Source organism: Pongo abelii, chromosome 13 (genome assembly GCF_028885655.2).
Source record: "Pongo abelii isolate AG06213 chromosome 13, NHGRI_mPonAbe1-v2.0_pri, whole genome shotgun sequence".
Classification (NCBI taxonomy): domain Eukaryota; kingdom Metazoa; phylum Chordata; class Mammalia; order Primates; family Hominidae; genus Pongo; species Pongo abelii.
In genome coordinates, this window is record NC_071998.2 from 39,071,717 (window position 1) to 39,098,134 (window position 26,418).

Sequence of the window (26,418 nt, forward strand, 5' to 3'; positions counted from 1 at the left end):
CAGAAACCCGAAGGCCCGAGGATCTGGGCACGACAGCGGTTAAGCAAGCGCAGAGCAAGTCGCTGGCCGCGCAATGCCCGGTGGGTCTTGTAGTTTCTTGGCGGGGCATGGCCGGAAGGGAGGAGAGAAGGACGCATTGCATGGCGGGAGATATAGTCCTTGCGGGAAGTCCCTCCTCCCTTGGAAGCCTGGCGGCGCCGGCGCACACTGCTCTTCCTTAAGGGCGGGAGTCTCGGTTTGTGGTGGCTTCGCTGAGGCAGTGGTGGCCGCACTATACCGTTAGAAACTCAGTTTCCCGGAGGTTGTAAGGCCCTTTAAGGCGAAATGGCTCTGGGCGTGCAAGGAGCAGGCGTTGGCAATGGAAGGACCACCGCGACCTCAGGCTGACCGTAGGGAGGGATCTTGAGGGCCCTCCGAGTCCCCTGGGCTTGCGCTTTCTTTGCAGCCACCGTGCCTACCGCGAGGATGAGCTCGGCCTCGGTCACCGCTTTCGAGAAGGAGCATCTCTGGATGTATCTGCAGGCGCTCGGCTTCGAGCCAGGCCCGGCAACCATTGCCTGCGGAAAGATCGTGTCGCACACGCACCTCGGAGTGTAAGGAGGCCGGGGCCAGCGGGGCGAGGGAGCCTGAGCCGGGGGACGCCGGGGAACTCGCCGTTTTGTAGACCCCGGAGGTTGATTAATCAGAATTGGTTGAGCAGTTACTCTGTGCCAGGCATTGGCTCCAAAGTTCCTACTCCCAGTTGCTGCCAGCCTAGAGGCAGAGACAGACAGTAAATAATGCAAGAGTGCCGGAAGCGCTCCGTAGGGAAGTGCAAAAGTCTGCAGATGGGGAGAGTGCAAAACTGAAGGAGCAGCTTAACTCTGCCTAGGTGGTGGAGGGGTGGTCTGTGAAGTGGTGGGAGGGATGGCGGGTGGTAGTGGAAGAGCATGGGAACCATACGTACAAAACATCTTTTGGACTCAAGGGAGCCTTTGAAGGTGGTTGTTTAATTTTATAATTTTTAATTTTTGAATTAGTAAGGCATGCTGGAGTTAGCATAAAACAACGGAGAAGGGTATTAAAAACAAATACCCTTTTAAGAAAAGTATGGAAAGTAAAAGCCCCTTCCCTACTTTTTCCACTTCTGTTTTATCAACTTTAGCCAGTATCTCTATTTAATCATTCGCGCTGTAGGCCAAGAGGAATTCTTTTCTTTCATATGGAGTCTCGCTCTGTTGCCAGGCTGGAGTGCAGTGGCACGATCTCGGCTCACTGCAACCTCCAACTCCCTGGTTCAAGCGATTCTCCTGCCTCAGCCTCCCAAGTAGCTGGGATTACAGGCACTTGCCACCACGCCCAGCTAATTTTTGTATCTTTAGTAGAGACGGGGTTTCACCATGTTGGCCAGGATGGTCTCGATCTCCTGAGCTCATGATCCACCTGCCTCGGCCTCCCAAAGTGCTGGGATCACAGGCGTGAGCCACCGTGCCCGGCCTCTATTTTTTTAAAGTATTATTATTTTAGAGACAGTAGCTAACCATGTTGCCCAGGCTGGTCTCAAAATTCCTGGGCTCAAGCAATCCTCCTGCTTCGGTCTTCCAAAGTGCTGGGATTATAGATGTGAGCCATTGTTTTTTTTTTTGAGACAGGGTCTCCCACTCTGTCACCCAGTCTGGAGTGCAGTTGTGCTATCACAACTCACTGCAGCCTCCAACTTCTGGGTTCAGGCGATCCTCCCACTTCACCCTCCTGAGCAGCTGGGACTACAGGTGCGTGGCATCATGCCTAGGGTCGGCATGTTGCCCAGGCTGGTCTTGACCTCCTGGCCTCCAGCAATCCCCCTGCCTTGGCCACTCCAAGTGCTGGGATTACAGATGTGAGCCACCGAGCCTGGCCTGTTTTATTTATGTATCATAGTTGTACATATTTTGGGGATATAAAATTTTGATATTTTGATACACTTATACAATGTATAAGGATCAGATCAGGATAAATGGGATAGCCATCATCTCAAACATTTATCTTTGTGTTGGAAACATTTCAGTTCTTTTCTAGCTATTTTAAAATATACAATAAATTATTTTTAACTATAGTTTCACTTACGTACTTTTGAACACTAGAACTTATTCCTTCTATCTAACTGTATTTTTGTACCCATTAATCAACTTCTCTTCATCCCTCCCTCTCTCCTCTTCCTTTGCTAGACTGTGTTAACCACCATTTTATTCCCTACCTCCATGTGGTCCACTTTTTTTGCTTTCACGTGTGAGAACATGTGATATTTGTCTTTCCGTGCCTGGTTTATTTTACTTAAGATAATGACCTCCAGTCCCATCCATGTTGCTGCAGATGACAGGATTTTCTTCTTTTTGTGTGGCTGAATAATGTTCCATTGTGTATATATACCACAATTTCTTTATCCATTCATCTGTTTTCTTTATCCATTCAACTTAGGTTGATTCTGTATCTTGACTATTGTGTATAATGTGTCACTAAACATGGGAGTGCATATGTCTCTTTCATATACTGATCTCCTTCCTTTTGGATATATACCCAGCAGTGGGATTGCCGGATCATATGGTACTTCTATTTTTAGTTTTTTAAGGAGCCTATGGTTTCCCATAATGGCTGTACTACTTTACATTCCACCAACAAAGTACAAGCATTCCCTTTTCTCTGCAGGATCCACCATCTTGTAACACATGTCCCCTTTAAATGCTTTAAACATGGATGTGGCATCAAATTTACTTTATTGTTTTTATTTTTTGGATAGTCTGGCTCTGTCTCCCAGGCTGGAGTGCAGTGGCCTGAATGTGGCTCACTGCAGCCTCCATTTCCTGGGCTCAAGCGATCCTTCCTTCCACTTCAGCCTCCCAAGTAGCTGGAATTACAGGTGCCTGCTGCCACGCCTGGCTAATTTTAATTCTTTTTTTTTTTTTTTTTGAGATGGAGTCTTGCTCTGTCGCCCAGGCCGGAGTGCAGTGGTGCGATCTTGACTCACTGCAACGCCTGCCTCCCTGGTTCAAGCAGTTCTCTGCCTTAGCCTCCCGTGTAGCTGGGAATACAGGGACCTGCCACCACGCCTGGCTAATTTTTTTGTATTTTTAGTAGAGACGGGGTTTCTCCATCTTGGCCAGGCTGAATCTTGAACCCCTGACCTCGTGATCCACCTGCCTTGGCCTCCCAAAGTGCTGGGATTACAGGCGTGAGCCACCACGCCCGGCCGGCTAAGTTTAATTCTATTCTTTTTGTAGAGATGGGTTCTCACTGTGTTACTTAGGCTGGTCTTGACCTTCTGGGCTCAAGTGATCCTCCCGCGTCAGCCTCCCAAAGTGCTGGGATTACAGACATGAGCCACTGCACCCTGCCAAATTAACTTTTAAAATTGTTTGATGCACTTGTAAATCCAGCTACTCAGAAGGCTGAGGTGGGAGATTGCTTGAGGCCAGAAGTTTAAGACCAGCCTGGGCAACATAGTGAGACCCTGTCTCTTAAAAAAGCAATTAGGTTAGGCATGGTGGTACACACCTGTTAATCCCCGTGCTTTGGGAGGGCAAGGTGGGAGTACTGCTTGAGCCCAGGAGTTTGAGGCTACAGTGAGCTATGATGGTAGCACTGCACTCCAGCCTGGGTAACAAGAGTGAGAACCCTGTCTCTTAAAAACAAAAAAGAGGCTGGGTGCAGTGGCTCATGCCTGTAATTCCAGCACTTTGGGAGGCCGAGATGGGCAGATCACGAGGTCAGGAAATTGAGACCATCCTGGCTAACACGGTGAAACCCCGTCTCTACTAAAAATACAAAAAATTAGCTGGGCGTGTTGGCAGGCGCCTGTAGTCTCAGCTATTCGGGAGGCTGAGGCAGGAGAATGGCCTGAACCCGGGAGGCGGAGCTTGCAGTGAGCCTAGATCGCGCTGCTGCACTCCAGCCTGGGGGACAGAGCGAGACTCCGTCTCAAAAAAAACCACAAAAAAAACCAAAAAAACCCCCATTTTTTGAATTCACTTATATTTTATACATATACATTCTCTTTGGTTTGCAGTTTATGATTTTTTTGTTTCTATGACCCTGTAGTGGTATGACCACTTTTCTTTCTTTCTTTTTTTTTTTTTGAGATGGAATTTTGCTCTTGTTGCCCAGGCTGGAGTGCAATGGCATGATCTCGGCCCACCGCAGCCTCCGCCTCCCGGGTTCAAGCGATTCTCCTGCCTCAGCCTCTGGTGTAGCTGGGATTATAGGCATACGCCACCATGCCCCGCTAATTTTGTATTTTTAGTAGAGACAGGGTTTCTCCTTGTTGGTCAGGTTGGTCTCGAACTCCCGACCTTAGGTGATCCACCCGCCTCGGCCTCCCAGAGTGCTGGGATTACAGGCGTGAGCCACCGGGCCCGGCTCCACTTTTTTAAAAATGTTAAACATATACTTAACATATGACTCAGCAATCCATTCCAAGGTATTTGCCCAAAAGGTTTGCAGTTTGGAAAAATCATATGGTTGCATTACAGAGAATAGATAGAAGGGGAAGAAGGGCTTTGCAGTTAATTATTTAGGCCTGAACTAAAGTGGCAGTAGGAATAAAAAGAGGTGATTCATTTATTTGTTCATTCAACAAATATTTATTGACCACTGTATTGGACCTGGCTATACAGTGGTGAAGAGCATTGATATAAATTTTCTCTTATATAATTTTTTTTTTTTTTTTTGAGACGAAGTCTTGCTCTGTCGCCAGGCTGGAGTGTGGTGGGGCAATCTTGGCTCACTGCAACCTCTGCCTCCTGGGTTCAAGCGATTCTCCTGCCTCAGCCTCCTGAGTAGCTGGGATTACAGGTGTGCGCCACCACGCCCAGCTAATTTTTGTATTTTTAGTAGAGATGGCGTTTCACCATGTTGGCCAGGATGGTCTCGGTCTCTTGACTCATGATCTGCCTGCCTCGGCCTCCCAAATTGCTGGGATTACAGGTGTGAGCCACTGCACCCGGCCCCTTAACAGAATTTTAGTCTAGTGATGGAACAAATCTTCAACAAATATCTTATTACAAATTACAATAAGTGTCAAAGAGAAGAGAACAAGGTACTTTGTGAAAAAACAACAGGTTTGAGAGATGGTAAGGAAGTAGGGTAGATGGAACTTTATTTGCGTTACTAGAAGAGTAGAGACTTTCTAAGGACAAAAGTGTTGTTTGACAAATGGATAGGCATAGGAACTTACGCAAGAGAATAGTAATCCTAAGTCAGAAATTCACTTGATTTGATTTTTTGGAAGGAAATTTCATGCTTTGCCGTTTAAGTTAACTCTTGATTCCTTATAGTTGTGTAGCATTTCTTAAAGGGTTTAGTGTTTTTTCATTTTTGTTTTCACATTTTTTTTTTTAGGCTTTGTTTTGATTAATTAGGGTAATTGGAACAATAAAAACTAATGCCAGCATTATGTTATAAATATGGTTCTGGGAATAAAAATCTAGTAGTGAAGACCCTGGACTCTAGGGTGAGGTGACATATTTCAAATCAGTGCTTTCTCCACATCCTCTCCAGCACCTGTTGTTTCCTGACTTTTTAATGATTGCCATTCTAACTGGTGTGAGATGGTATCTCATTGTGGTTTTGATTTGCATTTCTCTGATGGCCAGTGATGGTGAGCATTTTTTCATGTGTTTTTTGGCTGCATAAATGTCTTCTTTTGAGAAGTGTCTGTTCATATCCTTTGCCCACTTTTTGATGGGGTTGTTTTTTTCTTGTAAATTTGTTTGAGTTCATTGTAGATTCTGGATATTAGCCCTTTGTCGGATAAGTAGGTTGCAAAACTTTTCTCCCATTCTGTAGGTTGCCTGTTCACTCTGATGGTAGTTTCTTTTGCTGTGCAGAAGCTCTTTAGTTTAGTTAGATCCCATTTGTCAATTTTGGCTTTTGTTGCCATTGCTTTTGGTGTTTTAGACATGAACTCCTTGCTCATGCCTATGTCCTGAATGGTATTGCCTAAGTTTTCTTCTAGGGTTTTTATGGTTTTAGGTCTAACATGTACTCTTAATAAATATTAACTATTTATTGTTATTCAGTAAATGTAGGTTGTTACCATTATAAGGCATGGTTCTCTCTCGAAATAGGTTTTCCTTCCTTTTCTGTAGCGTGTTTTCATTAAAGCCAGTTGTGCCAGTCTTATATTGAATCTGTGTTTTCAGAATTAGAAAATGAAAGCTTGTATGTTTTTCTTAACTGGTTATAAAATGTACGTGAATGAGAAAAATTAATTTGCCTTGACTTCCTGAAGAGAATGAAAACATTAATTTGTGTCAAACTCTTACTCAGCTTTTGATGATGTTTGGTTTATTAACCTTTTTCTTTTTCTATTTCTATTTCATTTTTAACCACTAGGAACATGTTTGACAAGCTGAACCGTGATGCCTTTCATATAGTTTCTTATTTTTTGTTTCAAGTTCTGGACCAGTCTCTCACCAAAGAAGTTTTCAAGTAAGGAAAAATAATTTCATTTTCTTAAGTTTCTTTCCAAATTTGAAAATGGACAGCGTTTTGATACAAGCCAGAATTCTCTCCTTTTTTTTTTTTTTTTGAGACGGAGTCTCACTCCGTCACCCAGGCTGGAGCGCAGTGGCGTGATCTAGGCTCACTGCAACCTCTGCCTCCTGGGTTCAAAAAATTCTCCTGTCTCAGCATCCTGGATAGCTGGGATTACAGGCGACTGCCACAACACCCAGCTAAGTTTTGCATTTTTACTGGAGCTAGGGTTTCACCTTGTTGGTCAGGCTGGTCTCAAACTCCTGACCTCAGGTGATCCACCTGCCTCGGCCTCCCAAAGTGTTGGGATTACAGGCGTGAGCCACTGCGCCCGGCATAAACCAGAATTTCAACTTGGCCTTTGACTGTTGTTTTGAATGAATATTACAAAATTCAGGTTTGAGTATTATACATTTAATACTTAATCTTTATAAATCTGGGTGATTTTTTCTTTGGTACATATCTTAAAATCATTGTGTATTTTATAGGTAATATAGTTTTTATAGAATTCTTAACATTTTCTTTACGGTCTTAATAATTAAGCAAATTATTGTTAGCAAAACAAATGATATCAATCTGTATGAACTTGATTTTGCCCTATTTTTTTTTGGTCGGTACTCTGTGCCTTACTACTTTTCCTATAGGCAGTGTTGTTTTGTCTACATGGTTCTCTGTAAATCCTCATTATTTTCAGTGATATATTAAAGCATCAATTGCTTTAGGCAAAAATCATTCCTATTACATTTACTCTATTGTTATATGCTGTTGAATATTAGTTTAAGAAGGAGATAAAAATGTAAGCACCCACAAGTCTCAGTTCTAAATTATTTTGCATGTGATTTGTGTTTCTTCTATCTAAAAAAGTGTTCAAATTTATTTTGATATTTATATTGTGCCATCAATCTTTTATATAGAAAAGCAGCAAGTAGATCGATCGCTTAGGGCATTATTTTCATTTTTGATAATCTATTTTGAATATTTTGCTTTTATTTAAAGTTCTGAGTATGCAGGACAATAGGTATGTTTGGATCATTTTTTGGAATTCCCTATTATTAAGGCATAGGGTTTCTTCTGTCCAAATAAAAACAGATTTTTACTTTTTTTTTTTTGCTGATTATCAACATTATGGCTCATTTTAAGTAATTCAGAAAACATAGGAAAATGTAAAAATTGTTTTGAAACCTGTCAACCATGGAGTATCACTGTTGACATTCTAGCCTTTTAGTCTTTCTGTTCCCTATGCATGCTCAGTTTTTTCTGCGAATACTGAATGTAGTTATAGAAAAACTATGAGGCCTTAAATAATTGTGCCTCAGAATAAAAATTTGGAAAAACCTGACTGTGAAAGGAAAGCAGTAGGTAAATTTTAAACCCTAATATTTTTGACCAAAGTTGAAGCAAAACTTTTCTTTTTAATGTTTTTCTGTCTTGTTTAGCCACAAAACAATAGCACCCACAGTTATGATAAGGATTATCTCCAGGAGTCATAATCTTGTATGCCATTTTTTTCTTCTTCATATATATCTGTTTATGTTTCTCTCCGGCAAGATTACTATTTCTTTTCAGGCTTAATTTACTAATTTATTTATATTGTCTTTATGCACTAGTCCAGTGGATCCATTGAGATTGTTGTCTTTAGCTGATTTTCAGCAATTTTTATAGCTGTTCATTCCCTCATTTAATACATTTTAGTTATTTGTATGAAACAGAACTCAACCCTATAGATGTTTATAAATAAAAAAATTGAATTTCTCACAGGTTGGTGTCTCTCTAGCTGTTATCTAAGAAGGTTAGCTTTAATTCATTTCACTTTAATGTTTTTTTTTTCTTTTGAGACAGGGTCACCCAGGCTGCAGTGCAGTGGTGCCATCTTGGCTCACTGCAGACTCCACCTCCTGGGTTCAAGCAATACTCGTGCCTCAGCTCCCAAGTAGCTGGGGCTATAGGCGCACACCACTATGCCTAGCTAATTTTTATATTTTCAGTAGAGATGGGATTTCTCCATGTTGGCCAGGCTGGTCTCAAACTCCTGGCCTCAAGTGATCTGTCTGCATTGGCTTTCCAAAGTGCTGGGATTAAAAGTGTGAGCCACCGCGCTTGGCCATGCATTAATATTTCTGGTATTAGAAATAAGTTTGATTTTTAAAAAATTTGCTGAGGCTTTTTTTTGGCTATTGTTGTGCATAGTCCTTATGCTTTTATTTTTGTTTTCCAGATTTTGTTGGCCCCCATTTGACCAAAAAAGTGATACTGAATTCCGAAAACATTGCTGTGAATGGATAAAAAGGATTTCTGTAAGTATTCTTTTTGTTAGAAGATACAGACTTTAAGAAGTTAAAAACTACTTTAACTCTTTAACTTTTTAGAGGTGAAATCTTTTTAATGCTTTAATGCTGTCAGTATAAGCAAGGAAATATTAGTTAAAATAGTCTTCTTTGATGGTTTTTGGTTGGGATTCTATATATTTCGAAGAAACCAGCTTTGCTGGCCAGGTGTACTGAAAATAGGTTTTAGAGTTCCTGAGAGTTTATAGCACAGTTTTTGTTTAAAGAAAACTTTTTCAACCGTATATTATTTCAGTTTGTTTCCCCAGATAGTATCAATGATTGTGTCTGTATCATTATAATTGTTTTTTCTGACCAGGTCCATGTAGAGTTTAGAAAAACCAAAACATGTAACTTGTGGTTTAAAAGGAATAATTCTGATCAAATTCTTTATTTTATTTTATTTTTTTGAGACAGAGTCTTCTTCTGTCACCCAGGCTGGAGTGCAATGGCGCAATCTTGGCTCACTGCAACTTCGGCCTCCCAGGTTCGAACGATTCTCCCATCTCAGCCTCCTGAGTAGCTGGGATTACAGCCATGTACTACCATGCCCAGATAACTTTTGTATTTTTAGTAGAGACGGGGTTTCACCATGTTGGCCAGGCTAGTCTTGAACTCCTGACCTCCAGTGATCCGTCTGCCTCGGCCTCCCAAAATGCTGGGATTACAGGTATGAGCCACCGCACCCAGCCCTGATCAAATTCTTTTATGCTTCAAAAATGGTATGATGAGGAGACAGTGGCCTGGGGGCCTTACCCACTTGGACTGCTTTGCACTCTGCTGCAGAGTTGGACATGTCCAAGCCACTGTGCTATGAAGAGGTCCTAGGGAACCCCACGCCAACCTATAGCATAGTGCTCATGAAAATGTGGGACTTCTATTGCAAGACTGTCACACCCTTTAACAAAAATAGTGTGATGTAAATGTTAGAGTTATTGTTAACAAGGTCTTCAAATCATCTTATTTCTTTTCTTCATAGGGTGAATGTGGAAGTAGCTTTCCTCAAGTTGTTGGTTCACTATTTCTTTCTCCTGGTGGTCCTAAGTTTATTCATCTGATGTATCATTTTGCAAGATTTGTTGCAATGAAATATATTAAATCCAATTCTAAAAGTAAGTTCAACTTATGAAAGATTTTTTGTTTTGATTCTTAAATTTTTATTGTTCTTTACAATTTTTAAATCATGAAGAGATGTTAGTAAGATCAAGGTAAGTTAAAACATTAATGTACCCCAAAAAGGAAATGGTTAATATTCTGCTGGAACTGTACTTTAAAATCTTCTCATAATAAACACAGTTACTATTTATTTTATTATGTTCTAATACAAGGGTTGGGAAACATTTCTTTTTTTTTTTTTTGAGACACAGTTTCGCTCTTGTTGCCCAAGCTGGAGTGCAATGGCATGATCTTGGCTCACTGCAACCTCTGCCTCCCGGGTTCAAGCAGTTTTCCTGCCTCAGCCTCCTGAGTAGCTGGGATTACAGGTGTGTGCCACCATGCCTGGCTAATTTTTTGTATTTTTAGTAGAAACGGGGTTTTACCATGTTAGCCAGGCTGGTCTTGAACTCCTGACCTCAGATGATCTGCCCACCTGGGCCTCCCAAAGTGTTGGGATTACAGGTATGAGCCAATGCGCCTGGCTTTTTTTTTTTTTTTTTTTGAGACGAAGTTTTTTTTCTTGTTGCCCAGGCTGTAGTGCAATGGCGCAATCTCGGCTCACCGCAACCTCTGCCTCCTGGGTTCAAGCGATTCTCCTGCCTCAGCCCCCTGAGTAGCTGGGATTGCAGGCATGCACCTCTACACCCGGCTAATTTTGTATTTTTAGTAGAGATAGGGTTTCTCCCTGTTGGTCAGGCTGGTCTCAAACGCCCGACCTCAGGTGATCCGCCTGCCTTGGCCTCCCAAAGTGTTAGGATTACACCAAAGTGTTAGGATTACAGGTGTGAGACACCACGCCCGGCCTTTTGTTGTTGTTTTTTTTAATATCGGGGTTGCACCGTATTTCCCAGGCTGGTCTTGAACCCCTGTGCTCAGGCAGTCTTCCTGCCTTGGCCTCCTAAAGTGCTGGGATTACATGCATGAGCCACCGTGCCCGGCGACAACTGATACTTTTATCACTATTGTATGGATAATGTCTGTTTTCCTAAAGGCTTATTAACATAGTATGTGACCAGACATTTTAATCTTTTCAGTCTGATAGGTTGCAGTGGAATCTCAGTATAGTTTTAATTTGTATTTCTCTTATTAGTGAGGTTGAAAATTGTTTCATGTTTAAGAGCAATTTGTACTTAAAAAAAAAAAATGTTTATTTTTTGGCTGAGTGTGGTGGCTCATGCCTGTAATCCCAGGACTTTGGGAGGTTGAGGTAGGCAGATCACTTGAGGTCAGGAGTTCGACACCAGCCTGGCCAACATGGTGAAACCCTGTCATTACTGAAAATACAAAAATTAGCCGGGCATGGTGGTGGGCACCTGTAATCCCAGCTACTTGGGAGGCTGAGGCACGAGAATCGCTTGAACCTGGGAGGCAGAGGGTGCAGTGAGCCAAGATCGCACCACTGCATTCCAGCCTGGGTGATAGAGCAGACTCAGTCTGAAAAAAAATTTTTATTTTATTTTTTTAGAGATGGGGTGGGTCTCCCTATGTTGCCCAGGCTGGTTTTGATTCGAACTCCTGGTCTCAAGTAATCCTCCCACCTTGGCCTCCCAAAGTACTAGGATTACAAATGTCATATAAGAATGTTTCCAATTTTTCTGCTACTGGATGATCTGCCCCAATTACATGTAATACAAACTATTTTATATAAAATATGTGTGTTTGGATTTAATAAGGCATAAGACTTCTAAGCATGGATTGTCCTATTTCTGGATTTAAACCAATTCCAGTCAACATGTTCAGAATCTAGATAACTTCTAAATTTGGTACACTCATTTCCTGTGAAATATTTAGAAATTTTGATGGTTTCTTTTTTTTTTTTCCCAGACGAAGTCTCACTCTGTTGCCCAAGCTGGAGTGCAGTGGCGCGATCTCGGCTTACTGCAACATCCACTTCCCGGGTTCAAGCGATTCTACTGCTTCAGCCTCCCGAGTAGCTGGGACTACAGGCATGCGCCACCATGACTGGCTAATTTTTTTGTATTTTTAGTACAGATGGGGTATCATTATGTTGGCCAGGCTGGTCTCGAACTCCTGACCTCGTGATCCACTCGCCTTGGCCTCCCAAAGTGCTGGGATTACAGACCTGAGCCACTGCACCCGGCCAATTCTGGTGGTTTCTCTGAGGCAATGCTAGAACCTGGATAAGCAACATTAATGCATTGTGGAAGTCCCTGATTTTCAGAATATTCATGTTTTTGTTGTATTGAGCCATGTTAAAGTAGGATTTATTACAGGTAAAAACCTGAACTCTGAATTATTTACATGAGTTATTCTCAGGTCTACTCTGGTTTTTAGTAACACAATGAAGAATTGTTTGAGAAATGAACAGTGGTTTTATTTGGTTATCCTGTCCTATTGGTCTTACTAGGAGGAAAAGTAAACTGATGGCAGCAATGGAGATGATGTGATCTCCTCTTATCTTTTTATACTGACTTTATTCCTTTGTTAAAAGATTCTATGGCTGGGTGCGGTGGCTCACACCTATAATCCCAGCACTTTGGGAGGTCAGGGCGGGCAGGTCATGAGGCCAGGAGATCAAGATCATCCTGGCTAACACGGTGAAACCCCGCCTCTACTAAAACTACAAAAAATTAGCCGGGCGTGGTGGCGGGCACCTGTAGTCCCAGCTACTCGGGAGGCTGAGGCAGGAGAATGGTGTGAACCCTGGAGGTGGAGGTTGCAGTGATCCTGGATTGCGCCACTGCACTCCAGCCTGGGTGACTGAGGGAGACTCCGTCTCAAAAAGAAAAAGAAAAAAAGATTCCGTTTGGAAGCAAAGTAGCTCTTATTATAATTTGAGATATCTATAAATAAATACACTTTATAGATATAAATGTATTTCTAGATATCTCAAATTATAATAAGAATTTTTTTAGGTAGATACACTCTGAAAATTTTTAATTGTGTAAAATAACTCACCTTTAGAAAGCTTTTTTAGTTGCCTGCCTTAATAAAAGATGATCTTACTTTCATTAACATTAGTTGTGTCAGGCTGAATGTGGTGGCCTGTAATCCCAGCACTCTGGGAGACTGAGACAGGAGGATCCCTTGAGTCCTGGAGTTCAAGACGAGCCTGGGCAACACCTTCAGACCCAGTCTCTACAAAAATTAATAAAAAAAAATTAGTTGGGCATGGTGGTGTGTGCTTGTAGTCTCAGCTACTCTGGAGGCTGAGGTGAGAGGATTGCTCGAACCCGGAAGGTTGAGGCTGCAGTGACCTATGCTTGTGCCACTGCACTCCAGCCTGGGCAATAGAGTGAGACCCTGTTTCAAAAAACCAACCCAAAATACCAAAACAAAACATTAGTTGTTATATGTTTGTGGTATACTAGCTTTTGGGGAGTTGTTAGTTACATGATGTTAATTTCTTAATATTGAAATTCAACATTTTTGGTGTTTATTAGCTTGTAAGTCTGTTTTCCTTTTTTTAAAAGTCAATCAAATTTAGCAGTGGGAGATTGTATACCACCAACGTTAGTGACACTAGTGTTCAATTCTGATAACCCACTACTATCAGACCATCCTGTTTTCTATAATCTTATTTGTGTTCCGTGTAGATTCTTCTCATCATTTTGTAGAGACATTTAACATAAAACCACAGGACTTGCACAAATGCATTGCCAGATGCCATTTGGCACGTAGCAGATTTTTACAAATTTTGCAAAGAGAAGATTGTGTTACCCAAAAATATCAGGAAAATGCACAGTAAGTAGTACCTTGATAGTTAGAAAATAATTTCTTTCTTTTGAACAGATGTCACCAATATAATGTCAGCAGAAATAATCCATGCCTACCTGAAAACCTTGGCGATTATCTTTCTATTTTAAAGTCAGATAACTTCTTCTTCTTCTTTTTTTTTCTGTCTGAGACAGGGTCTGGTTCTGTCACCCAGGCTCCTAGGCTGGAATGCAGTGGCGCGATGTCGGCTCACTACAGCGTCTGCTTCCTAGGCTTAAGTCATCCTCCCAACTCAGCCTCCAGAGTACCTGGGATTATAGTCGCAGGCCACCATGCCCAGCTAATTTTTGTATTTTTAATAGAGACAGGGTTTCACCATGTTGCCTAGACTGATCTCAAACTTCTGAGCTCACGTAGTCCGCCCGTCTCAGCCTCCCAAAGTGCTGAGATTACAGGCATGAGCCACTGTGGCTGGCTATAGTCAGATAACTTCTGCCTAAAATATTTTAAAACTTTAGGCATACTATAAATGTAAGTTTAGGGAAAAAGAAAAGATCACTTTACTTATTTATTTATTTATTTATTTTGGGATGGAGTCTCGCTGTGTTGCCCAGGCTTGAGTGCAGTAGTGCAATCTTGGCTCACTGCAACCTCCACCTGGGTTCAAACGATTCTCCTGCCTCAGGCTCCCGAGTAGCTGAGATTACAGGCACCTGCCACCATGCCTGGCTCATTGTTTTTTTTGTATTTATAGTAGCAACCGGGTTTTGCCATGTTGACCATGCTGGTCTTGAACTCCTGACCTCAAGTGATCCACCTGCCTTGGCCTCCCAAAGTGCTGGGATTGCAGGCATGAGCCACTGTGCCCGGCCCACTTTAGTTTAAAAAGTTCAGTTTTCTTATGTGCTTTGTAAAATATGGAAATATATTTTAAAGTTGTAATTGTAGTGTTTATTTTATTTCGTATCCTTTTTTGTCTTGATATTTCATTCTGTAAATTTTTGCGCATTGCCATAGTATATTACTATTTTTTTTTTTTTGAGACGGAGTCGCACTCTGTTGCTGAGGCTGGAGTGCAGTGTCACAATCTCGGCTCACTGCAACCTCCACCTCCCGGGTTCAAGCAATTCTCCTGCCTCAGCCTCCCGAGTAATTGGGATTACAGGTGCATGCTACCATGCCTAGCTAATTTTTGTATTTTTTAGTAGAGAAGGGGTTTCGCCATGTTGGCCAGGCTGGTCTCGAACTCCTGGCCTCAGGTAATCCACCCGCTTCAGCCTCCCAAAGTGCTGGGATTATAGGCGTGAGCCACTGTATCCTACCAGTGTATTACTTTTAATGTCTATTAGTCCTATTAGTGGATATTTCTTTAAGCAGATATTCTTTCAGGTAGGTAGTCCATCATTTTTTTAAACCACTTAATGCTATTTTATATTTAGGTTCATCTATGCAGCATATCTTTTTTTCTTGGAGTTTCTTCTATGTGTCAGATACTGTTTAGGCATTGATATTACAGAATTGAACAAGACAGACAAGGCTGTTACTCTCAAAGAATAGGTTGTATATAATTATGTGTGCGTGTGGTTTTTTTTTTTTTTTTTTTTGAGACAAGGTCTTGCTCTGTCGCTTAGCTAGACTAGAGTGCAGTGGCATGATTATGACTCATGGCAGCCTCAGCCTTCTGGGCTCAAGTGATCTTCCTGCTGTAGCTGGGAGTACAGGCGTGTTCTACCACACCCAGCTAATTTTTAAATTTTTTTGTAGAGACAGGGTCTTGCTTTGTAGCCAGCTGGTCTCAAACTCCTGGCCTGAAGCCACATTCCTGCCTCAGCCTCCCGAAATATAGGCATTACAGGTGTGAGCCATCGCACCTGGCCTAATTTCTTTTTTGCAATTGTAAACAACTACAGTAGGATAACTTTGTAGAATGCTTTGTTATATATTACTAAAGCTATAGAATCCTTTGAAATTAACTGAAATGTTGCCTGACTGTATTAGATAACATTTAAATTTGTCCCCTGGGTATGGGAGATGAGGATAAGAGCAGAATCGTCTTACTAACCTCCATCATTTTAATTGGAGAGGATATACTAACCTACGAGTCCTAGGTCCATCTCAGTAGGAGCCTGTATGTTGAATCACTTGTGTGATAAAGAGAGTCTAGAGTCCTTTAGCTTGCTGGTGGCTGTACCCAGAGGCCTTAAACAAGGATATGCAAAGGGAAAATAGAGAAGTGGGCTATACTAATTAATCGTAATGGTATTATAGTGTCATTTTGTACGTTTTCTTGCAGATTATCAGTTAAGCAGGTACGAAACTTGAGATCTGAATGTATAGGATTGGAAAACCAAATAAAGAAGTAAGTGACTTTTAGAGCTAGAAGTTGCCTTAGATACTAGTTTAGCTCTTGCATTTTACAGGTTAGGAAACAGACTCCCACAAACATTAATTAAAATAATATATCAATAGCCAGATGATGATAGGATTAGAGCATAGTTATGACTGCTAGTCCAGTTTTCCTAATAAATTATTATTGCTTGCAGATTAAATTTTATTTTTTGTTGGGGTGGTTGTTGGTGGGTTGATTTGCAGACTAATTAGCTCTTTGAATATTAGATTACCATGTGATTTTTCATATGACTAATTAGATTATTTAATTTTTATTAGAATGGAACCCTATGATGACCACAGTAATATAGAAGAAAAAATTCAAAAGGTGAGACAACTTATAAAAGGAGAAATTTAATCTTTTAAAATTCTGTGATATGCAGTGTTTGCTTAATTAGTGGGACTCTTATAGTTTATTTACCACTTTTTTTTTTTTGGAGTTGGAGTCTCGCTCTGTTGCCCAGGCTGGAGTGCAGTGGCATGATTTTGGCTCACTACACCCTCTGCCTCCTGAGTTCAAGTGATTCTCTTGCCTCAGCCTCCTGAGTAGCTGGGATTACAAGCATGCGCCACCACACCTGGCTAATTTTGTGTTTTTAGTAGAGACAGAGTTTCACCATGTTGGCCAGGCTGGTCTTGAACTCCTGAGCTCAGATGATCTGCATGCCTTGGCCTCCCAAAGTGCTGGGATTATAGGCGTGAGCCACCGCACCCAGCCTCCCTTCTCCTTCCCCTTCCCCTCCCCCTTTTGAGATGGAGTCTCACTCTCCTAGGCTGGAGTGCAGTGGCGTGGTCTCGGCTCACTGCAACCTCCGCCTCCTGGGTTCAAGCGATTCTCCTGCCTCAGCCTCCCTAGTAAGTGGGATTACAGGTGGGTGCCAATATGTGCAGCTGATTTTTGTACTTTTGTAGAGACAGGGTTTCACCATGTTGGCCAAGCTGGTCTTGAACTCCTGACCTCAGGTAATCTGCCCGCCTCGGTCTCCCAAAGTGCTGGGATTACAGGCATGAGCCACTGCGCCCGGTCCCATTACTTTTTATAGTACTATTACTTTTTTTTTTTAAACTCATTGGTTGTATATATAAAGATATTAATAGAGTGCCTCTAAAACACTTGAATATAATGGAAAAATGAACTTATAATTCATAAGCTTAATTATATTCAAAAGGGTTTTTAGATATGATTAATTTGAAATTCTCCACCCCAGTACAAAAAGCTCTGCTTGATTGTGGTATAACCTAGTCAGTGGTATTAATTTATCTAAATAAAATGGATTAACTGAAGGGAGATGTTAAGTATGAAAGGAGAATGAGGAATCAAAATGAGGCTGGTTTGGCAGGAGGGAGGATTCTGACAGATGAAAATGATCTGAGGCCTCCAGTTTGGCTTTGATGTGAGTTAAGTATTTTCTTAGGTTTTCTTTTTTTTTTTGGATAAAATCTCTCTCAAGGTCTTTGTTTTGATTCTGTGATTGCCACGCCAAACTGCTGTGGGTATAAATTTGGCTTCCAAGGTACGTTGTCACTTGTAAAGGTGAGCGCCCTCTTCAGGAAGTATTTTTATTCAGTGAATGTATTGATCATCTGATTGATATATGCTAGGTATCTTCTAGACATTAGGGCTACAACAATGAGGAGAACAGGCAAGGCAAAGTCACTTCCTTCATGGAATTTTCCATTTAATGAATCTCTGATTGCAAATTATATAATTAAAATAATTTGCAGAACCTATTAAAGTTTTCACATCAGTCTCTTCTGAGTTTGGTTCATATTTGTTTTCCCTGAGTACAGTCAACTTTGAGCCATTGACAAGATAAAAATCTAGACTTGGAAAATCTGAGAACCAGATCCTGGATAATTACAGATTCATCAAGGAAATGCCATCCTGTGAGACCTCTAGACTGCTAGCCAATGAGTCTTCCTTTGTGAACAACTTTACCTTGCCATACAACATGTCAGAGATATTTAGGGTGGCACACACCTATAGTTTCACCTACTCGGGAGGCTGAGGCAGGAGGATTGTTTGAGCCCAGGAGCTCAAGGCTGCAGTGTGCTCTGGTTGTGCCAGTGGACTGTAGCCTGGGCAACAGAGCGAGACCCGTCTTTAAAAAAAAAAAAAAAAAAAAAAAAGAGGCGGCGGTACAGTGGCTCACGCCTGTGAGCACTTTGGGAGGCCGAGATGGTTGGATCACTTGAGGCCAGGAGTTCGAGGCCAGCCTGGCCAACATGGTGAAACCCTGTCTCTACCAAAAGTAAAAAAGTAGCCTGGTGTGGTGGTACTCATCTGTAGTCCCAGCTACTTGGGTGACTGAGGCATGAGAATCACTTGAACCTGGGAGGCAGAGGTTGCAGTGAGCCAAGATTGTGCCACTGCACTCCAGCCTGGGCGACAGAGTGAGAACTTGTTTCAAAAAAAAAAAGAAAAGAAAAAAGAAAAAAAGTGAACTAATTAGAGATATTTAATATTGTATTTTTATCATGCAGGAAGAACATGTGTATAATTATATTTCTCCACCTCCCTCCCTCTTTTGTAAATTCTGTTAAAGCATAACATATATACAAGAAATGTGTAACTCATAAGTATATAGCTTGACAAATTTTCACAAAGTGAACATGTCCATGTAACCATTATCATTTAAGGAATAGGATGTTACCAGCACCCTAGAATCCTCCTTGAACCTGTTTAGTTTACACTGTTTCCCCCCATGGGGAAACACTGCCCTCATATGTTACACTAAAGATTAGTTTTGCCTGTTTTTGAACTTCATATAAATGCCAGTATATAGAATATATTCTTTTGTGTCTGACTTTGGCTCAACATTGTTTATGATATTTATCCATACTGTTGTGTGTAATTGTAGTATATTTATTCTCATTGCTGCTTAGTGTTCTATTTTGTGAATATAGCACCAATGTACCCTTTTTACTCTGGATGGACCTTTGGATTGTTTCTACTTTTTGATTGTTACAAATAGACATTCTATGAGTATTCTTTTTTTTTTTTTTTTTGGCAAGGATCCTGGGCTTAAGGGATCCTTTTACCTCAGCCTTCTGAGTAGCTGGGATTACAGGTATGCGCCACTGTGCCTGCCTAAATATTCTTGTATATCAATTTTAATGAATATAGATTAGTATATGCCTAAGATTTTTTGCTTTTAATGAGGCATAATTTTTCACACTTTAACTTCCTCAAACTGAATGACTTAAAATTGAGAAGTAGTAGTTTTTTTCTCTTGAAAAAAAAATTTTTTTTTTTTTTTGAGATGGAGTCTTGCTCTGTCCCCTAGGCTGGAGTGCAGTGGCGTGATCTTGGCTTACTGCAAGCTCCGCCTGCTGGGTTCACGCCATTCTCCTGCCTCAGCCTCCCGAGTAGCTGGGATTACAGGCGCCTGCCACCATGCCTGGCTAATTTTTGGTATTTTTAGTAGAGACGGGGTTTCACCATGTTAACTAGGATGGTCTCGATCTCCTGACCTCGTGATCTGCTTGCCTCGGCCTCCCAAAGTGCTGAGATTACAGATGTGAGCCACTGCGCCCGGCTTCTCTTGAAAAATTTTTAAAATTATTTCTCCCCGAATGATCTTCATTAGATTGATTACATGTCAGCATATAGAAAATGCTAATTGTATCTTGTATAAGATTTCTTAGATTTGGAGCTGGGTACAGTGGTGCATGCCTGTAGTCCCAGCTACTTGGGAGGCTGATGTGGGAAGATTGCTTGAGCCCAGGTGTTTGAGTCTGGCCTGGGCAACTTAGTAAGACCCCATCTCTAAAAACAAAAAAATTCTTAGATTTGTTTGAAAATTATAGTGAGCTAGATTCTCCTGATACATTTTTAAAAAAATTCCCTTTGGAAATAATATCCAAAGGGACTTTTAAACTATTAAAGTATAATTATTTAATTTTCTTACTAGAAATCATTCTAGGAAATTTGTTACTAAGAGTGAACATATATTTACATTTTTAAAATATATGTACAGATTATGTGTGGACTTTAATATTTTGTTTCTGTTTCCAAAGGTTCGGTCTTTGTGGGCTTCAGTGAATGAAATGCTCTTGTTTTTGGAAAAAGACAGAGAAGTTGTTAGTTCGGTCCTTAGTCTTGTTAACCAATATGCTTTAGATGGAACTAATGTTGCTATTAATATTCCAAGGCTCTTACTTGACAAAATTGAGAAACAAATGTTTCAGGTAAGCATTTGATATTAAGGAAGCTTTTGAGAAAACTCCTATCATGTAATTGTATATTTTCTTGCAATGTTATTCTGCTTTCAGAATTTGTTTTTTGTTTTTTTTTTTTGAGATAGAATTTTGCTCTTATTGCCCAGGCTGGAGTGCAATAGCGTGGCGTGGTTTCGGCTCACTGCAACCTCTGCCTCCCAGGTTCAAGCGATTCTCCTGCCTCAGCCTCCCGAGTAGCTGGGATTACAGGCATGTGCCACCACACCCAGCTAATTTTGTATTTTTAGTAGACGGGGTTTCTCCATGTTGGTCAGGCTGGTCTTGAACTCCTGACCTCAGGTGATCCACCCACCTTGGCCTCCCAAAGTGCTGGGATTACAGGCGTGAGCCACCGCACCCGGCCAGAATTTATTTCTATGAGTGTGTTTAGTAAAACTTTCATAAGGAGTGATACTGTTAAAGGTGTGTATATTTATATTCACTTTTATTAATTGCCCCTTACCTGTACAGTACTACATCATATAGTGTAGACAGTATGAAGTTTCTTAGTAGGAAGATGATACTGTACTAGTTCATTATAAATTCTCAAAGACAACAACAGTGATCTCCTAATTGCCAAATGTCCTTTTAAAAAGTCTCCATCCCCTGGTTTCTGTTTTATCTTGATGCTGTTAAGTGTTGCTTGTAAAGTCTTCTTCCTTTAGCTTTATAACCTCAGTGTCTCTGCTTTTCTGTGGTCTTTCAGACTGCTGCTCTGTTTTTCACACTGGTTTCTTTTTTCTTTTTTTTTTGAGACAGAGTCATGCTGTCGCCCAGGCTAGAGTATAGTGGCATGATCTCGGCTCACTGCAACCTCCCGTCCTTGGTTCAAGTCATTCTCCTGCCTCAGCCTTCCAAGTAGCTGGGATTACAGGCGTGTGCCACCACACCTGGGTAATTTTTGTATTTTTAATAGAGATGGGGTTTCACTATGTTGGCCAGGCAGGTTTTGAACTCCTGACCTCAAGTGATCCACCTGCCTCGGCCTCCCAAAGTGCTGGGATTACAGACGTAAGCCACTGTGCCCGGCCTGATTTCTTTTTTTCTATCTAACTTTTTTTTTTAGGTCTTACTCTGTTACCTGGGCTGAAGTACAGTGGTGCAATCTCAGCTTACTGCAACCTCCACCTCCCGGGTTCAAGTGATTCTCCTGCCTCGGCCTCCCAAGTAGCTGGGATTACAGGCTCCCGCCACCACGCCCAGCTAAATTTTTGTATTTTTAGTAGATATGGGGTTTCACCATGTTGGCCAGGCTGGTCTCGAACTCCTGACCTCGTCAGTCACCTGCCTCGGCCTCCCAAAGTGCTGGGATTACAGGCATGAGCCACCATGCCCGGCCTTTCTATCTAACTTTTAAATAATGTTCTCCATGGTTCTTTTAATGCCCTCTGTTTCTTTTCCTCATTATAAATGTATTTGTATTTTCTTACCAATTTCATGACTTCAACAGTCTCTCCTCATCAACCCAAACTCCATCCAGTTATTTCCACTTGCTTGTGGGACATTATCTGGATAGCTTACTTTTTTGTTTTCTTAGAAAACACAATTCATCAAGCATCTACTATATGCTGGAGAGATACAAAGATAAAATATTGTTGTGACTCTCTGAAGAGAGACACCTCTTTAGTAGAGACGGGGTTTCACCATGTTGACCAGGCTGGCTTAGAGCTCCTGACCTCAAATGATCCTCTTGCCTCGGCCCCTAAAGTGCTGGAATTACAGGCGTGAGCCACTGTGCCTGGCCCATAATTTTTGTGTGAAATCTATGATTTAAAAAGTATTGGAAACTGTCTGAGTGTGGTGGCTCACACCTATAATCCCAACACTTTGGGAAGCTGAGGAGAGTAGATCACTTGAGGTCAGGAATTTGAGACCAGCTTGGCCAACATGATGAAACCCCGTCTCTACTAAAAATACAAAAATTAGCTGGGCATGGTGGTGCACATCTGTAGTCCCAGCTACTTGGGAGGCTGAGGTGGGAGGATTGCTTGAACGCTTGGGTCGGAGGCTGCAATGAGCCAAGATTGAGCCACTGCACCCAACCTGGGAGACAGAGTGGGACTCTGTCTCAAAAAAAAAATTAAAATTAAAATTAAACAATTGGCAACTAATTCAAATGATTTTAAGACATAGAGCTGTGCAAGCCAAAGAAACATATTTAAGTACAGATTCAGCCTTTAGGGGTCATTGATTTGTAACTTCTGTTAAAAAATGAATTTATGGTCTTTTCACTAAACCTGCTGTTTCTGCTCAATATTTTTCTTTCCATCTATTAACATTTCTTTTATTCTAGTTTTCAACCTTTTGTGTAATATAAAAATGTAGCAAGGCATGTTATTCTTTCCTAGTAGTTTTCATTGGGCCAAAATTATTTACGTCATTTTATGTTTGGGGGTATTTGATTCCCCCCCCCCCTTTTTTTTTTTTGTTTGAGATGGAGTTTTGCTCTTATTGCCCAGGCTGGAGTGCAATGGCACAATCTCGGCTCACTGCAACCTCTGCCTCTTGGGTTCAAGCGATTCTCCTGACTCAGCCTCCTGAGTAGCTGTGATTACAGGCATGTACCACCACGCCCAGCTAATTTTGTATTTTTAGTAGAGACAGGGTTTCTCCATGTTGGTCAGGCTGGTCTCGAACTCCCGACCTCAGGCGATCCGCCCCCCCCCCCCGCCCCGACCCCAGCCTCCCAAAGTGCTGGGATTACAGGTGTGAGCCACCGTGTCTGGCCTTTCCTTCTTCTTTAAGGTAAACTTCAATAGTAAAAAACATAAATATTTTTATGTAATAGTTTATTGTAACAACCTATAGTTCACCAATTTTTTCTCCTCCTGATTCCTTAGTTGCACATAGGAAATGTTTATGAGGCTGGAAAACTGAACCTCTTAACAGTTATTCAGTTATTAAATGAAGTCTTGAAGGTGATGAAATATGAACGTTGTCAGGCTGATCAAGCAAGATTGATGGTAGACCTTCACTACCTTGAAAAAGAGACCAAATTTCAGAAGGAAAGATTATCAGATCTGAAACATATGAGGTACACTAAAAAGATCTGTTATTTTACTGTGGGAGAAGTAGGGTGGTTTTCTCAGCAAAACTTGTATAACTTTAATAGCTCTTCAGCTTTGGCAAACAAGTATAAGAATTCTAATACTCAGAAACCTTACATAATCAACTCTTGGAGATATACATGAAGCAGAAAGGAAAAGGAAAATTAATGGAATAAATGATTTGCCCTGAATAATTGTTTTGTGAAATAATTTTAGCTTTTCTGTAGTTTTCTTTTGTTGGGTCTAATCATGAAACCTTAGAAAAGTTTTTTTTTTTTGAGACGGAGTTTTGCTCTCGTTGCCCAGGCTAGAGTGCAATGGCGCGATCTTGGCTCACCACAACCCCTGCCTCCTGAGTTCAAGTGATTCTCCTGCCTCAGCCTCTTGAGTAGCTGCGATTACAGGCATGTGCCACCATGCCTGGCTAATTTTGTATTTTTAGTAGAGATGGGTTTTCTCCATGTTGGTCAGGCTGGTCTCGAACTCCCGACCTCAGGTGATCTGCCTGCCTCGGCCTCCCAAAGTGCTGGGATTACAGGCGTGAAACACCAAGCCCGGCCCCTTTTTTTTTGAGACAGAGTCTTGCTCTGTTGTCCAGGCTGGAGTGCAATGGTGTGATCTCCCGGGTTCATGCGATTCTCCTGCCTCAGACTCCCGAGTAGCTGAGATTACAGCCACGCGCCATCACGCCTGGCTAATTTTTGTATTTTTAGTAGGGATGGGGTTTCACCATGTTGGCCAGGCTGGTCTCGAACTCCTGACCTCAGGTGATCTGCCTGCCTCAGCCTTTCGAAAAGTTTTTTAATTAACCAGAAAGAATAGAAAGTATGGGCTGCTTATAGGAATGGACAGAGAGTGGGAGTGAAAGTTCTACTCAAGTTTAGGGCAAGGAAAAAATTCTATCTTAAAAATAAATGGAGTAGCTGGGCATGGTGGCTCACACTTGTAATCCCAGCACTTTGGGAGGCTGAGGCAGGTGGATCACCTCAGGTCAGAAGTTCAAGACCATTCTGGCCAATATGGGGAAACCGCATCCCTACCAAAAAGACAAAAATTAGCCAGGCCTGGTGGCGTGTGCCTGTAATCCCAGCTACTTAGTAGGCTGAGGCAGTAGAATCACTTGAACCTGGGAGGCAGAGGTTGCAGTGAGCTGAGATCGTGCTATTGCACTCCTCCAGCCTGGGTGACAGAGTGAGACTCCATCTCAATTAAAAAAAAAAAAAAAAAAAGAAAAAAAATAATAGAAAGGAGTAATAGATGTATTATTGTTTTGTGTTTTTTTTTTTTTTTTTTGAGACGGCATTTCCCTCTTTTTGCCTAGGCTGGAGCGCAATAGCACAATCTCAGCTTTCTGCAACCTCTGCCTCCTCATTTCAAGTGATTCTCCTGCCTCAGCTTGTTGAGTAGCTGGGATTACAGGTGTGCGCCACCATGTCCAGCCAATTTTGTATTATTATTATTATTTTTCAGTAGAGACAGGGTTTCACCATTTTGGTCAGGCTGGTCTTGAACTCCTGACCTCACGTGATCCACCTGCCTCGGCCTTCCAAAGTTCTGGGATTATAGGTGTGAGCCACCGTACCCGGCGTCTTTCTGGTCTTTTTTTTTTTTTTTTTTAACTAATTTTTAAAAATTAATTAATTAATTATTTTTTATTATTGAGACGGAGTTTTACTCTTGTCTCCCAGGCCGGAGTGCATGGAGTGCAATGGCACGATCTCGGCTCACTGCAACCTCTGCCTCCTGGGTTCAAGCGATTCTCCTGCCTCAGCCTCCTTAGTAGCTGGAATTACAGGCACCCACCCCTATGCCCGGCTAATTTTTGTATTTTTCCTAGAGACGAGGTTTCACCACATTGGCCAGGCTGGTCTTGAACTTCTGACCTCAGGTGATCTGCCCGCCTTGGCCTCCCAAAGTGCCGGGATTACAGGCATGAGACACTGCTCCCGGCCTTCTTTATGGTCGTAAAAAGAGAAAGGTATTTTAGGTTCTGAATATTCACCTGTGAGAGTTTATTTAATTTATATGTGGTATATTGATTGAACTTTCACTTCTATTTCCTTCCACTTCTCTACAACTATTGTTGTTTTCTTAAATTTTACTCAGTGCTTTTTTTGTATCTTCATATTTTGAATAAAGTTTTTTTATGCTATTATAGGTATAGAATAAAAGATGATCTCACAACTATAAGACATTCTGTTGTTGAAAAGCAAGGAGAATGGCATAAAAAGTGGAAAGAATTTCTTGGTTTGTCTCCTTTCAGTCTAATTAAAGGTTGGACTCCAGTAAGTAATGTTGACTTGCCCCCGCCCTCCCTGCCACACACCTTTTTTTTTTTTTTTGAGACAGTGTCTTGCTCTGTTGCCCAGGCTGGAGTAGAGTGGCACGATCATAGCTGGCTAGAGTACAGTGGCACGATCATAGCTGGCTGGAGTATGGTGGCATGATCATAGCTTGTTGTAACCTTGAACTTCCGAGCTCAAGCAATCCTCCCACCTCAGCCTTCTGAGTAGCTGGGACTACAGGTGTGCACCACCAATCCTGGCTAATTTTTTCTTTAATTTTATAGATAGAGTCTCCCTATATTGCCAAGGCTGGTCTCAAACTCCTGGGCTCAAGTGATCTTCCTGCCTCGGCCTCCCCAAAGTACTGGGATTACAGGCATGAGCCACTACACTCAGCCAATTTGCCTTTTGGAGAATAGTTTCATATATGGCAATTTGTGAATTTATTGTGTTACAGATGACCTAGAAATGTTGTATGTATGTCATCTTTGCATTTGAGTCTAAAGTTTCTATGTTATGGTTTCTGTAATTTTTCTAAATATATAGATAATATAATATCCATAAGTTGCTGTTGTCATTTACAGTTAATATTTTTAGATTCGAAGGATTGTATTAAAAAGAAAACAATTATTATTTTTTGAGACAGAGTCTCGCTCTATTGCCCAGGCTGGAGTGCAGTGGCACAATCTCAGCTCACTGCAACTTTTGCCTTCCAGGTTCAAGTGGTTCTGCTGCCTCGGCCTCCCAAGTAGCCAGGACTAAAGGTGCCCGCCACCACGCTCGGCTGATTTTTCCATTTTCGGTAGAGATGGGGTTTCATCATGTTGG

The 26,418-nt window shown here is 41.6% G+C and overlaps 1 protein-coding gene across 1 annotated transcript in view; it reads left to right on the top strand.

Annotated features, from left to right (window-relative positions):
- Positions 1 to 26,418, top strand: part of HAUS6 (HAUS augmin like complex subunit 6) — a 50,574-nt gene continuing 24,156 nt past the window's right edge. The window contains exons 1-10 of the mRNA XM_024251877.3: positions 1 to 593; positions 6,349 to 6,444; positions 8,705 to 8,783; positions 9,793 to 9,925; positions 13,529 to 13,676; positions 15,943 to 16,008; positions 16,317 to 16,365; positions 20,058 to 20,228; positions 23,099 to 23,292; positions 25,464 to 25,590. Coding sequence (XP_024107645.2) covers positions 466 to 593; positions 6,349 to 6,444; positions 8,705 to 8,783; positions 9,793 to 9,925; positions 13,529 to 13,676; positions 15,943 to 16,008; positions 16,317 to 16,365; positions 20,058 to 20,228; positions 23,099 to 23,292; positions 25,464 to 25,590 — 1,191 coding nt within the window. The 5' untranslated portion in view covers positions 1 to 465. The remainder of the gene's footprint in view (positions 594 to 6,348; positions 6,445 to 8,704; positions 8,784 to 9,792; positions 9,926 to 13,528; positions 13,677 to 15,942; positions 16,009 to 16,316; positions 16,366 to 20,057; positions 20,229 to 23,098; positions 23,293 to 25,463; positions 25,591 to 26,418) is intronic.